The sequence below is a fragment of the Gallinula chloropus genome (genome assembly GCF_964237585.1).
Source record: "Gallinula chloropus genome assembly, chromosome: Z".
Classification (NCBI taxonomy): Eukaryota; Metazoa; Chordata; class Aves; order Gruiformes; family Rallidae; genus Gallinula; species Gallinula chloropus.
Window position 1 is genome coordinate 36719384 of NC_140089.1, and position 14642 is coordinate 36734025.

The 14642-nt window shown below is 40.0% G+C and overlaps 1 protein-coding gene across 1 annotated transcript in view; it reads left to right on the top strand.

The window, feature by feature from the left end:
• ADAMTSL1 (ADAMTS like 1) overlaps nt 1-14642 on the top strand; it is a gene marked incomplete at both ends in the record, with an annotated part of 454988 nt that overhangs the window by 283584 nt on the left and 156762 nt on the right. Inside the window, one exon of the mRNA XM_084278732.1 lies at nt 3838-3965. Within this exon, the coding sequence (XP_084134858.1) occupies nt 3838-3965 (128 nt within the window). The remainder of the gene's footprint in view (nt 1-3837; nt 3966-14642) is intronic.

The following is a 14642-nucleotide window of genomic DNA, read 5'->3' on the forward strand; positions in this document are numbered from 1 at the left end:
ATTATTTGAATTTTTACATTACCATTGCAATTACAATGTTGAAATTAAATTATTTTGCTTTTTAATAAAGGTAAGATAAACTGAGATTGTCAAATAATTATTCTACACTCACTGGGCTAATCCAGTATCATATCTCACAGGTTGAATTAATGAACTTTTTTTTCCCCATAAATAGATCCAAACCAAAATTGCAACATGCTAAATGTTACAGCAACAAAAAACTGATTCAAGTGCCTATCTAAACTAGCTTCCAAAAGCTGTTCTGCAGACCGAAGTGGTCCATGTGTTTTAAAATGCCATTACAAATTGCGCCATGAAGAAAATACAACATGAAGGCTCACCACACCTTGGAGTCATTTCATTTGGCATAGCTGGCAACACCCACTTGACAAAAATACTAAGACAGGGCAGGAGGATCAGATTAGAGGTTCTTCAGCAGAACTGGTTGAAGAAAGCTTGCCTTCTGCCTGCTTGGTTTAGCTTCCTTCTCATTCACAAGACTTCATAGAATCATAGAATCACAGAATGATTTGGGTTGAAAGGGACCGCAAAGATCATCTAGTTCCAACACCCTGCCGTGGGCAGGGACACCCTCACTATGACCGGGTTGCCCAAAATCCCATCCAACCCGGCCTTAAACACCTCCAGGGATGTGGCTTCCACAACCTCTCTGGGTTCCAGTACCTCCCTACCCTCGTCGTAGAAAATTTCTTCCTAACATCTAATCTAAATCTACCCTCATTCAGTTTATAGCCATTGCCCCCTGTCCTGTCACTGCACTCCCTGTTGAACAGTCCTTCTCCCACTTTCCTGTAGGACCCCATTAAGTATTGGTACGCCATAATTAGGTCACCCTGGAGCCTTCTCTTCTCAAGACTGAAGAAACCCAACTCTTGAACCCTGTTTTCCATAGGAGAGGTGCTCCAGCCCCTTGATCATCTTTGTGGCTCTCTTGTGGACTTGCTCCAACAGCTCTATGTCTTTCCTGCACTGGGGACCACAGAGCTGGACACAGTACTCTGAGGTCTCACCAGAGCACAGCAGAGGGTCAGAATCACCTCCCTTGACCTTCTGGCCACGCTGTTCTTGATGCAGCCCAGGGCACAGTTGGCCTTCTGAGCTGCTAGCACACACTGCCAGCTCTGGTTGAGCTTGTCATCAATCAGTACCCTTCTCCTTAGGACTATTTCAATCCATTCCAATCTCTGTCTAGCCTGTAGTTGTGCTCAGGATTGTGCCAACCAACATGCAGGACCTTGCACTTGGCCTTGTTGAACTTCATGCTGTTCACACAGGCCCATCTCTCCAGCCTGTCAAGGTCCCTCTGGATGGCATCCCTTCCCCCCGGTGTGTCAACCACACCACACAATTTGGTGCCATCAGCCAACTTGCTCAGGGTGCACTTGGTCTCAGTGTCCATGGTCCATGTCACCAACAAAGATATTGAACAGCGCCAGTCCCAGTACTGACACCTGAGTAACAGTCCCAGTACTGACACCTGAGTAACACCACTTGTTATTTGATTAATAATATCACATTTATTTGATTAATTAAGAAAAAATATTTACTAGTGGTTTTGGGTCCCCTTTCCAGCCTATCTTTTGATGTTCTGCTCCTGAACCCCTTTAATTTGATGGAGTTTTAGTTTGATCTCAGAATGCTTTGGAAAAACTACTAAATATCTTTCAAAAACTGTTCTTATAAAGAGCACTTCTTTGTGTCAGAAGGTGAGATAGAGTCTATAAAGTGGAATTTTTGTATTTGCCTTTTAAAATACTCCAGTTTAAAAAAGGAATGCTTGTGCCCTTGAAGGGTCTGTGAGGAGCAACAGGAGGAATGCAGCAGGAGACCATTGTGAAACACTGGGGAGCTGCAGCTGGGTGGACAGTCTTGTGTGTTGCTGTGTGCTGGTCCTGCACCTGACCTTTGCCACTCACTGAACTTTTCCTTTCAAAATAAATAACCAGATGTGGTGTGTTTTCAGGGAGGAAAATCCTTTCCTTTTAACCCATTCTGACTAGACCGACCCATTCTATGATATCAGGTTTGGTAAAAAGAATAATAATAAAGGAAGGAAAGAGGAGAAAATGGCTGGACAGGTGTTCTGCTCTTTTTTTTTTTCTGTAAGTAGTATCTTGATAGAAATCTGCCAATTTGGCATACAGACTGAGCTCACTTAAGCAGGTTTAACATGATTAACTTCCATTTATTTATCATTAATGTATTGTGCCAGTATATCACAGAGCAGTATCAGCCTTTTGGAAGAAATATAGCAATACAATTACTCTGTCAACCTGAGTAAGCGAAGTACTGATCCATGAGTTAAGGACTCACTTCAGGGCAGGAAGACTCCTCTGGGATCATATGAACAGCACTGGCAAAGTTTTCATCCTTCAGATGTACAAAGCTAATGGCAGAGGGTGCAAATGTGTACAACACTGAGATCAGGGGCTTTCTGTTTTCAGAACAGAATTCAGTGTGAGACTTTGGCCTTATTACTGGGCTGAGTATAGAGACAGCTAATAAAAGACATGGGCTTTCACTTCAGCTAATTTTATGCCTGGCTGTTTATTCAGCTTCATAGATGACACTAGAGGGTGAATTGCAATCCCTGTGCAGAATTTTATAGGACTAAATGCTTTCCATATTGGAAAATTCTGTCATTATTAATGGTTAGCATATATAGTACATTCCTGGCTCCTTAAAGTATACTGAATAGTTAACCTCTTACCTTGATAAATCCAAATTAACATACAATCCATATCCTAATATGCCAGATTTTGTCCTTTGCTCTACAGACACAGACTTTTCAGTTTAGGATCTTGGTTATGTGTGACAAATTCAGTATGTCCCATAAACAGATGTACATTGAAACTGCTCGCAGCCCTAAACCATAGCCAACATTTTTACTTTTTCTGCCTGTGAATAACAGTATTCAAGACTGGTATATTTCACCAGCTTTCAGATTTCATCACAGAACTTTTACAAAACTTCACTGAAGTTAAAATTATTTCAGCATTGAGATATCTCTTGTGTCAAAAGTAGTCCTTTAAGTGTTGAAAGCTAAGGTTGATTCCTTTAAAGCAGGCTAGCAGTGCTGCTTGATGATGTTTCTCTGTTAAAGATTAACTATTTAAGTTTTGTTCATATAGTTGTTTTGCATTCTCTTTTATTCCAAGTACAGTTAGAAATGCTGTTCAACAGGTGTTGGCCCATAGCAGAAGCCAAGCTTTGAAGAACATTGCCTGGCCTCTATCAGACATAAGCATTTTCCATGCACCTTTGCATGCTTCTGTAGATCATTCTTCCAGAAAAACCTCATCTATCTAAATGGGGTCATGTTGAATCACTATGTTGCATCATGTTGATTGATTATGTCATGATGCTTTTTTTCTTCAAGAGTCTTGGAAGCCACTTTCTAATATGCGCTTTCATAGTTCTATCACAGCAACAAAAATTCAAAGTGCCATTATTTCTAAGGTCCAGAATATTCCATCTCTTCTTTTAAATCAGGAAAAATCTCTTGCCTCACTGTCATCCAAAGTACTCTTTTATAGTAGTCATCACCAGCTCAAATTGAGACAGTGTGATCCTCAAAGGATGAAAGTAAGCTCATACAGCAGCCACCACGTACCAGAACTGGCTGCCAATCAGTAGGAATGTCAGAGAATAAAAGATTTATTCAGTTATTTCAATGACCAAGCTTATATCCAGGGCGGGCAGGGGTCAGGGGGGCTGGGGGGCAGAAGGGAGTGAAGCTGGCAACTATATTTTTTTGTCCCGTAAATTATTTTCCTTTTCTTTTTTTTTTTTCTCCTTCTTGTTTCTTCCTCTCAGAGCTCCAGAACAGCTCGCTCAGAGGAGGACCAAGACGCACTGTGGGATGCCTGGGGCTCATGGAGCGAATGTTCACGCACTTGTGGAGGAGGGGCTTCATATTCACTGAGACGTTGCCTGGGCAGCAAGTAAGTGGGTGGATGCTTTTTACTTTACTGGTGGGAAATTCAACCTACTCCTAAGTGTCAGACCATAAGAAGTAATCAGTAGAGGTATTAAACTCTGCTGAAATTTCCAACTCTATGTCAAAAAATTATGGTGGTGTGTTTTTTCACTCAGGCAAGCAGCCAACATGTTTGATAAGGCAACACCCTTTTAAAATATAGTGAGAATCTGTGGAGATACCAAAGTTGCTGGGACAGCCTGCAAGGCTGCCAGCTACTGAAAAGTGAAACCTACTTACGCTTTCACCTAAGCAGTCAGACTTTTCACACACTTGTACCAGACTACAGCTAATTCACTAGGTTTATCACCCCGCATTCTCAGCCACACTGAGACTATAAAAGCATCGCATTGACCCAACATGGCATCCTGAGCTATAGAAGAAAGAATGATAATTCTGCTAAGGATATCTTATGAATTAAGTTTCAGGTATGAAGTCTTCCATGACACCAAATCCTTTCCAGCAGGCAGAAGTGGAGTGGTCCAATGCAAAGATGCAGTCTGGGTACCCAGTCAAGCATCTGAGATTTTATTACTCCACACCTACTAGCTTGCAATCGAACATGGGCAGGTCGTTTGACATTATTTTAACTCTATAATGTATGTAAGTTTTTCCTGCAAAATATTTCTATCAGGATACTTCTGTCTACTTCAGGAAAAAGTTTACCTGCAATATACATGGTATATGTGATAAATATCAATAGATTTTTTTATAAAGGCTATGAAGGAAAAACTTCAGACCCAAACTGTCTACCTTACTGCCATCTCTGATACTGTATATATTGTAATACAGTTTTCCATCCTGCGTATGTTTCTTTTGTATTTTCTTTTCATGTGCTTATAAAACTGATTTAATGAGAGAAACTGTGATTCTACACTCTCAATTGTTTCCTACATTGTAATACATGATGCTGTTTACTGAGGATAAAAAATAGCACAAGGCATTGAATCATAACATCAGAATACAAAATTGGATTATTTTAGCTTTGTCTGTGGATAGTTTGGTCTTCTAGCCCTAGTTATTCAGTAGACAATGTGCAAAGACTGCTGAAAGGAGAAAAGATAGTCAAAGGCATCTACTGAAACCAGTAGAAAGGCAGTACTTTTCCATTCTTATGGAAAAAAGCCCCTTTTTTTAAGCACAGGGCCAAATCTGCCTCTTTTGTTAGTTCCATGGCAAATAGTGATTCTGCAAACCCCTCAAAATCAAGAATTGAGGAGACAGGGAGTTACTTTCAGTCACAGTGTATCCTTTCCAGGTTTAGGAACATAAGTGATCTTCTATAGGTTCCTTTAATGTAAAGATGAATATGGGCATATCAGGAGATCTGGTGAATCTGAGTAATAAAAGGGCTTGCTGATTGCATCTCTGCTCCCTCGCTGAGAACTGCCCCAGTAGATTCTAGAGGGTGAAAGTCTTGGAGGTCTCTGATGTTGGTGGTAGTTACAGTGCTCTGTGGTATGTGAGTATAGACCATGCCTCCTTCTGAGCAGGCTCTTCCCACCTGCTTCTCTTTTCATTCTTGTACTCTTAGGATGTCCCTGAAGCTAGCTCAGTGGAGCAGGGAATAAACTCACAGTGCTTGTTTTTCCTATAATACCTTACTACCATCCCATCAGTACAGAAGCAATGCTTCCTGCCTTAAGAAACCAACTGCAAACTTTGGCCCATTCAGATGTGACATCTCCCTGTTTCCAGGATAGGATGCAGGGGTTTAATTAACTGCACAACTTTTGTGACCCAGTAGCAATAAATCATAAAAAGTAAAATTTGACCTGGGATTAGCACAGTATCAAATGTGTGATAGTTTTTCCTTTTTCCTGGTCTATGTGCAACTGCTAATGAAATAAAGGGTTTGTGCTGAACAAGCATTTTAAGTCGCTAAGGAAAAAGCAGAGAGGGACCAGGGGAAAGAAACTCATCCAGACTTAGAAGGTTTGGAAGTAAGCCTGCATGCATGAGTATTTCAAACTTGGCAAGGCTAAAACACAATGTCCACCTCTTTGAGACAACTTCTTGGTTGGTACAGTTTATCTCATGTATTTGCTGTGAATAATTTCATAGCGGCATGAAGGAAGATACTAGATGTTTCTGTCAAATGAAAACTGGCGATACATTTAGATGTTTTGGAACAAATTAATCCTAAATATTTCTCATCCTGGGAGGAATATTCATGATGCCTTATGTCTTTTAAGTCTGTATGAGGTGACTTTCAGGGCATTACATGAACAGAGAGAGCCCAGTGCATCTGCTTTGAAGAACTGCAAAGGCTAATTGTCCATTCCTAAACACCGTTAGTATATGCAGCTAAAGGAAACCAGTTTTCTTTCCAACTTTTGTTTGCCAAAGTTATGTTAGTACTTATGTTGTTTGTTTTGGGAACATGTTTTGTGTTAGGCCTTCACAGCTGTGATGAAAGAATGGAAAGTGTTAGTGAGAAATTCTATTTTCTAGTGTTTTAGATGGCAAGCATTTCAGGGTAGGGGCTGTTGAACAGTACATTTCATTAGAACAACTGGTCCTCATTATGCTAAGGACATTTAGTATGATAGAAATATAAATAAATATGCCATTCACAAAGCAGACAGGAGTTGTCATTCCAAGTCAACCATATGTACTGATATCCCACGCTGACAGCAAGCATTACTGGGTCACTCTAGTGGCAGAATAAGCCCCAGGAAAATAAAAATTTTATAATTAGTGTCTAAAGACTGTGATAAACCTTAAAGCATGTTACTTTTCATGCTCTTTGGTGGGCTTAACTCTTTATAACTTCAGATATTCTTTTTATTTACACAGAAGGACCAACACACTTTAAATTTTACAGTTATTTTCCTCAACTCACTTGAAAGTGAACCTCTTAGCCTAACTTTACACTGGGTGAAGTATTTATTTTTATCATTCCAGAGTGTTTTGCCCTTTCAGGATCTTTCTCTCTTTTCTTTCTTATACAAAACTTAAGAAGGATAAACTTTTCATGTTCTCCTCCTCTCCATCATGAACTATCATGCAGCACTGCTGTTCAAAGCTTGTATAAGAGAAGAACCATAGATCACTCCTGTTTTTATTGAGGGCCTGACTAGCAATGCTTGTGCTTCTACAGAGTTTTATTTGCTGTTATATACGTTGGTTACAGGGATGCTGGAAATACATAGGCAGAGCAGGTGGGGAAACAGTGTACTGTGGTCTTTGCCCTCTTCCTCAGATTCTGGCTATTCTTTTTGTTGCCATCCGTATACTGCACAGCTGGAGTCTGTCATCCAGCACAGTGATTGACAGTATTCACATACTTTCAATCCAGATATTAATACGCGTGCATGTTGATTCAAGCCAACTCAGAGTTAATAAATAGTTGAATGTTCCTTAGAGAACTGAAATTCATGGTCATTTATTTAATTTCTTTGTATCAAACACATTTTTAAATCATAAAAGAAATTATAAATACTCTTATACCAAGTTCACCCATCCTGGACCTAAACATATCATGTGTTCTGGAATTGTACTTTACATATTGACAAGTAGATGTGATTTTTTTTGTCCTATCATCTTCCAAATTCATCATCACTTTCTAGTGAAGTACGGTTGTAGATAACAGAATAGCAGGATTCCCTAGCATTTTGGGAAATATTTTAGCAGATAATAGATACGTAGTCTTTTATTTCACTCTGTTTAGAAACTCTACCTCTGTGCTGCTGTTTCCATCTAAAGCATGAAGCACGGAACAGTTTCTGTGAGAGTAGAGTGCTAAGCTGGTTATAGGGTCCCATGGATACTGAATCGGGGTTTAAAATTTGAGATCATCACTCTTACCTCAGAGAAATCACATATAAACTCCTGAATAGAGGTTTTCCACCATTAGATTAAGGTTGTATGTTTAGTAGCAGAAGACAGTCAAAATTAAGATCTTCCTGCCAGTTTTCCCTCACTAATAAAAGTGACAAAGAATTAAAAAAAAGGAAAAGAAAACAACACCACCAACACCCACCACCACCACACTCCCCCCGAAAAAAGTGATAAGACACTGTTATACCTGTACATATCTTTGATACCAAACTACTGTCTACTGTTGTGTTGCTGCTTCAGAACTAAATTTCGAATTTCATCCATGCATGTGGCTTTGACCCCTGCTTTCAGGTTACAATCACAGACTCCTCTGTCTTAGGGGCTTAGATTGCAAGAGATTCCAAAGTTTTTCACATCTAGCATTGATAAAAGGCCCTTTAAACTTTTGGAGTGAAAATTACAGTTGAACAGCTATTCTAGGTTTTGGGTTGTTTCCTTACCAGAGAGAGGCTAACATAAATTACTGCAGCTATTGTGTAATGATATAAATGTAGTCTGCTTCAGTACTGGCGTTACTAAATAAGGCAAATTATGCCACTTTATTAAGTGTTTCTATACCGGTCAGAATGACCATCTTAAATACCATGGGGTTTTATATTTCTGGAATCAGCCCTTTGCTATCTTAAGTTCTTTAGAATAAAGAGAAAAAAATTTTTGCACAAATGCTATCATAATTGCTGTATATATTTACAAAGGATTAATAGTGTTCTAATGAAGCATACCATGTCACTCAATGGCAGTACAGTCAATGTCATCAAATTCTTAGGTCACCTGTACTACCAAGTGTTTTTGGTGGATGGTTCTCCTTACCTGGAGAAAAACTGTGCCCCATGTAATCCATTGCTAGAGTTCCCACAGGAATAGTATAGGTTGTTGTTTTGGGTGAGAAACGGATTTCTGTTAAAATAAACCATAGTCAGCATAGAGAGGAGTGCTGGATATGGCTTCACTGTTGAGAAGTAGTCTACCTAACAAAAATGTCAGTGAAGCTTTAGCTTGCATGATATACTGATCATATGTCTAGGTTCACTGGAAGAGCTCTTGTGTTTTTGCAATTCTTTTGATAGATCTGTTCTGGGATATAAATGAAAAAGAACTAAATCAGACAGGCCTTTGCATGATATGGCACTTTTGTAAGCCTTACTACCTATAAAAAATAAGATGTGATTCTCTAAAGCCCCAAGCAATACAGTGTACATGAGAAAGCATGAGCATTTCAGTAGAGCTGGGTTAACACACATGATTCAGACCCAAGTTCAAACTTCCTCAAAGCATGAGGAACTTGGGTTCCTGTTCAGCACATTTGTTTTGTAAAGACCAGCTGCAAGACTTGGATGCAGATCAGAGCTCAGGCATGTTCAGACTTGGTGTGTTAGTACTTTTGGACCTGCAATATATTCTAGATGCTATCTTTGTGATACAGCAGGCCAGGTGAGATTTAGTATTGCATTTTCTTTCCACTTGGAATGTGAAGATATCTCTTGCCATTGTTTTAAAAAAAGGCACTTCTTTAATTCTTCTTATTTCTTTCTGCCTTTCTTGGCTAGTGAGCAACTGAAAAACATTCACATGTGTAATTGCTTTCTGTATGTCTGCAATATGTGTTGTATGTGCCAGTCTAAAGCTAACCACACTTTTTAAAATTTCTTAAGAAAATAAAAAATGCTCCAGTGACAAGCAAATGTGTGAGACTAAATGCATGAAAGTAAACAGTAATCTGAAAGAAATTTGGCATATTTTTCCACTTATTTTCCTTTATTTTTCTCAAATTTGATTTTTGGTATTTTAATTGGGCTAGCCAGTGATACTTTTGTAGGAAGTGGCTTAGAATAATGCAAAGAAGAATTTGAAAGTAAAAACTGGAATAAACTCTTTTCTGCTTAGCAATTTATACTGCAAAATTCCAAGGTCCTCCTTACTTTTTGCTGAATGAAATGTCAACTTTAAACTCCAAGGGGAACAGAAGCTATGCAGACCTTTTTTTTGAGTTGGAGCACTGATGAAGGTGCAGCTGATGATTGTTTGTAGAACATTCCCAACAAAATTCTCAAATCTGAACTGTTGTCCTCATCAAACTTCCAGAATGTAAAATGAAATTGTGACACAAACCTAGTTGTACCTTTGGAAGGAAACACTTATCTCTGCAAAACCAATAGATATATTTTAGCTTTCTCTGGCCTCTGTGGTAGACTACTAGATATAGTGAACCTGATATATCAGTAGATGGGCTTGCTATTTTTAGGTTAGTTTTGGTTAATTCTTGCAGTACAGTTTGCTGTATAAACAAAACTTAGAATAGATTGCATGGCATTCTATAGGGAGCATTCAGCATAATTTCAACAAATATCAGGTAGCCAGAAGGTAGTAGTTTATACCAATATCACAATGAAAGGAATTTCATCTTTGACCAACACTATTTACTTGTTCTTCAAAGTTCTAAACAGCCAGCTGGGTTTTGGTTCAGGCTAAGTATTAAATATAGGCATTTTTTCTTTTTGTATTTTTTCTAATACCACCTCTTTGATACAATGTATAGTCATAGTTCATACGTGTATAGACATACTTCAGTCTTTAGATTAGAGTGAATTTGCTCTAGATGCACAGAAGTTTCAGAATAAAGCTGTCGTGGTTTTACCCCGGCTGAGAGCTGAGATCCATGCAGCTGCCTACTCTTTAATGGAAAAGAGGAGGGGGAGAAGAGGGCGGGGGTTGTGAGGCAAGGGAAGGGAAAAGGAAGGGGCAAATAACAACCCCAAAACCAAGAAACCAAAAGCCCATGGGTTGGGATAAGGATAGTTTACTAAAATAGCAGAAAGATAAAATAGAACAATGCCAACAGGACTTTAGAGCAAAAAATACATGAAGCTGTTGATACACAATGCAGTTTCTCACCGAACCCACAGCTCAGGCCGTGCCACCCAGAGCCGTCCCGGGACCAGACTGTCCCCCAAAAACTGCCCGTCCTGGAGCCGCCCCTGCTCCTCCTCCCATCAGCCCCCCGTTGTACTGGGCAGGACGTAATTGGCATGGAATACTCTCTTTGGCCAGTTTGGGTCACCTGTCCTGGGTTTGCCCCTCCTTTCTCATGAATAGAGAAATATGAAGAGCTGAGATAGGCCTTGACTGTCTGACAGCAACTAAAACCATCAGGGTGTTACCAGCACTGCTTTCATTTTAACTCTCAAACACAGCATTCCATCCACTGCTACAAAAGAAGTTAACTCCATCCTGACCAAAACCAGGACAAAAGCCCAGTATGATTTTTGTTTGTCCCATATTCATCCCCTTCATGTACATAAGGGTAAATGTTTATTTAATAGTAGAATCATAGAATGGAATGTGTTGGAAAGGACCTTTAAGGATCATCTAGTCCATAGGCAGGGACATCTTTCACTAGACCAGGTTGCTCAAAGACCCATCTAACCTGGTCTTGAACACTTCTGATGATGTGGCATCTACAACTATGTGCAATCTGTTCCAATGTCTCACCATCTGTATTGTAAAAATAAAAATCTTCCTTATGTCCAATCTTTATTTAACCTCTTCCAGTTTAAAATCATTGGTCCTTGTCCTGTCGCTACAAGCCATGGTAAAACGTCTTTCTCCATATATTAAAAGGCTGCACTATGGTCCCCTAGACTACTTTTTCTCCAGGACAAACACAGAATTGTAGAATCACAGAATACCTTGAGTTGGAAAAGATGATTGAGTCTAAATTCCTGCTCCTTATGGGTCTCTAAAACTAAATCTAAGAAATCAGAGATGGCTGGGCAATGAATCTCTTCTTTCTAAAGAAGCTCAATATGAGAGAAGAAAGACTGGGATGTGTAAGCAGAGGGAAGAGTCTCAAGTTACCAACATGATGTAGAGGAACTCCATGGAACCATAGGGTCATAGAAAATCTCAAGTTGGAAGGGACCCCAGGTTCATGGAGTCCAACTCCCTCATCCTTGAAGGATTATAAAAAACTAAATCATATGACTAAGAGCATCATGCAGGTGCTCCTTGAACTCTGACAGGCTTGGTGCTATGACCACTTCACTGGAGAGCCTGTTCCAGTGATTGACCACCCTCTAAGTGAAGAACCGCTTCCTAATATCCAACCAAAATCTCCCCTGTTGTAGCTTAATTCTGTATACTTGTCACTGGTCACTAGAGAGAAGAGATAAATATTCCCTGTTCTGCTTCCCCTCTCAAGAAGTTGTAGATTGTGATGAGGTCACCTCTCAGCCTGCTCCAAGCTGTGACCTCAGACATTCCTCATAAGTTTTGCCCTCATGACCTTTCATCATCTTGGTTGCCTTCCTCTGCACACACTTTTATGGTTTGATATTCTTCTTATACTGAAGTGCCCAGAACTGCACACAGTGCTTGAGGTGGGGCTACACCAGTGCAGTGTAAGGTGGAACAGTCACCTTTCTCAACTGTCTGGCTGTGTCTGGCTTAGTGCATCCCAACACCTGGTTGGTCCTTTTTGCTGCCAGGGCACACAGTTGACTTATGTTCAACCTGCCATCAACACAAATCACCAGATCTCTTCTCTGTGGAGCTTCTTTACAGCCTCTTGTGCCCCAGTTTGTATGTATAACAACGAATGCTCCATCCCAGACACAGAATCTGGCACAACTCTTGTTCATTTTTTTGTGTGGTTTGTGATTGCCCAGCTCTCTAGTCTATCCAGATCTCTCTGTAAGGCCTCTGAACCCTCAAGGGAGTCCACAACTTCTCCTAATTTAGTATCATATGCAAACAATTCAGGAACATTTGATTCTTACATCCAGATCATTTATAAAAACATTAAATAGAACTGTCCCTAAAATGGAGCCTGGGGTACCCTTCTAGTGGCTGGCCACCAGCCTAAACCCCATTTACAGTAACTCTTTGAGCCCAACCTATCAGCCAATTGTTCACCCAACGTGCTGTGGATTTGTGTAGCTGTATGCTGGACATTTTGTCCAGAAGGTTACTGTGAGAGACAGAATCAAAAGCTTTGCTAAAATTTAAAAAAAAAGTATCTACTGGCTTCCCTTGGGCAACTATGGGTGAGCTTGTCAGAAAAGGAAATTAAATTAGATAAGTAGGAATTTCCCCTCATAAACCCATCTTCAACCTTAACTACCTTAGTCTTTCTTCATAAGAGGGAAGTTCCAGCCCTTTGACCATTTTTGTGGCCGTACTCCAGGTGAGGTCTCACAGAGTGGAATAGAAGGGCAGAGTTACCTTCCCTGCCCTTCTGGCCATGATTCTTTTGACACAGCCTAGGATATAATTGATTGTCTCTGCTGCAAGCACACGTTGCTGGCTTATATTTGAGTTTTCATCCACCAGTGTCCCCAAGTCCTTCTCTGCAGAGCTATTTTCAGTCAATTCATCACCCAAATTGTATTCATATTGGGGATTGCCCCAGGCCATGTGCGGGACCTTACACTTGGTCTTGTTAAACTTCATGAGGTTCACATGGGACCATTCATGCTAAGTACGATTACTTACAACAGAATAATTGACTCCTTAATAACAAGATTGTGGAAAAAAGTATTTGTGCAAAGTAGGCCTTTGGTGGCCACAGATCAGTATCCATGTTTTTATTTGCCTAGCTAGCTTCCAGCATTTAGTGATTCAAGTTGATGTTTTGCCTCATGGTTGTTTATTTTTTTACTCCTGAAGAAAGAATATTCATGAGTCCTGTAATTAAATTTGCCAGTGGAAATTGGCTTGTCTATCCAAACCCACTTCTTTCAAAGTTAACTATTCCTGTAACGTTTCTGGTATTTCACTATTCCGACAAGGTATAGAGTGCTGCAGGAGGCAGGCACCTGAACATAAAGAACAAAAGATTTTTACAGTTGCAGTGACAAGCATAACCCATTGTGGTAGGCAGGGTGTTTATTAACAAAAGGATGTGAAAACATTTTTACACATCTTTTCAATTTATTGTCAGATGAGCGATTTGGAGGTGATGTTGGGCAGATCCAACCAGGGACCTTGAAAAAGTGAACTCACGAAGTCAATGTAGTCCCGATGCTTCTTCCTTTTTCAGAACAATTTGCTGTCCATGGCCTTCCCTCATGTTTCCTTTCTAGGCAAAATGATATGCTGAAAGAATAAAAGAGACTCTTTTTTTTATCAGAGAAGGACAAACATGGAAATTGTATTGAGGATGAGAGGGGGTCATAAGACTGTGCAACATTTGGGAAAAAGCTAAGAACAACAGATTAAAGAGAGAGAGATGCAAGATGGTGATACTGTGTGTATAGAATGGTCTCATGCCTGCGGGCACCAGGGAAAGGAAAGGGTTGGCTCAACCTGTCTGAGATCTTATAGGAGGAGAATGGTCTGCAGCATATTTCTCTCACAGGCACCCTGCAGAAACCAGAATCTATCTCAGAAGAGTGGTTATCAAGGAGTGTGAAAATAAAGGAGAGTGAAGATTGTCCAACATTACATCAACTTCCAAACCCCTGTAGTGAACAGTTGCATCAAAATTCACATCCACAAAAATAACCCACCTCTGGCTCCTAGTTGCTTGCTTATGTGAGGATTTGTTTTTTAAGAAAAGCTTTTCAAACTTTGATGACTGCTGAGAGTGACAGGAGTTGATGAAGTCCTCCTCTGCAAATCTTTTTCATCATCTTTGGTAATTACACATAAAGGCAACTTTGGCATAGGGTTACTGTTCTTTCTGGCATGGATTAATGCAAAGCTTCTAACTCTAGCTGAGCACAAATACACATCTATTTTAGAGCTTTGGGCGGGGGACAATGACGACTTGAACTAAGTCCCTCTACAAACTGGAGCCTGA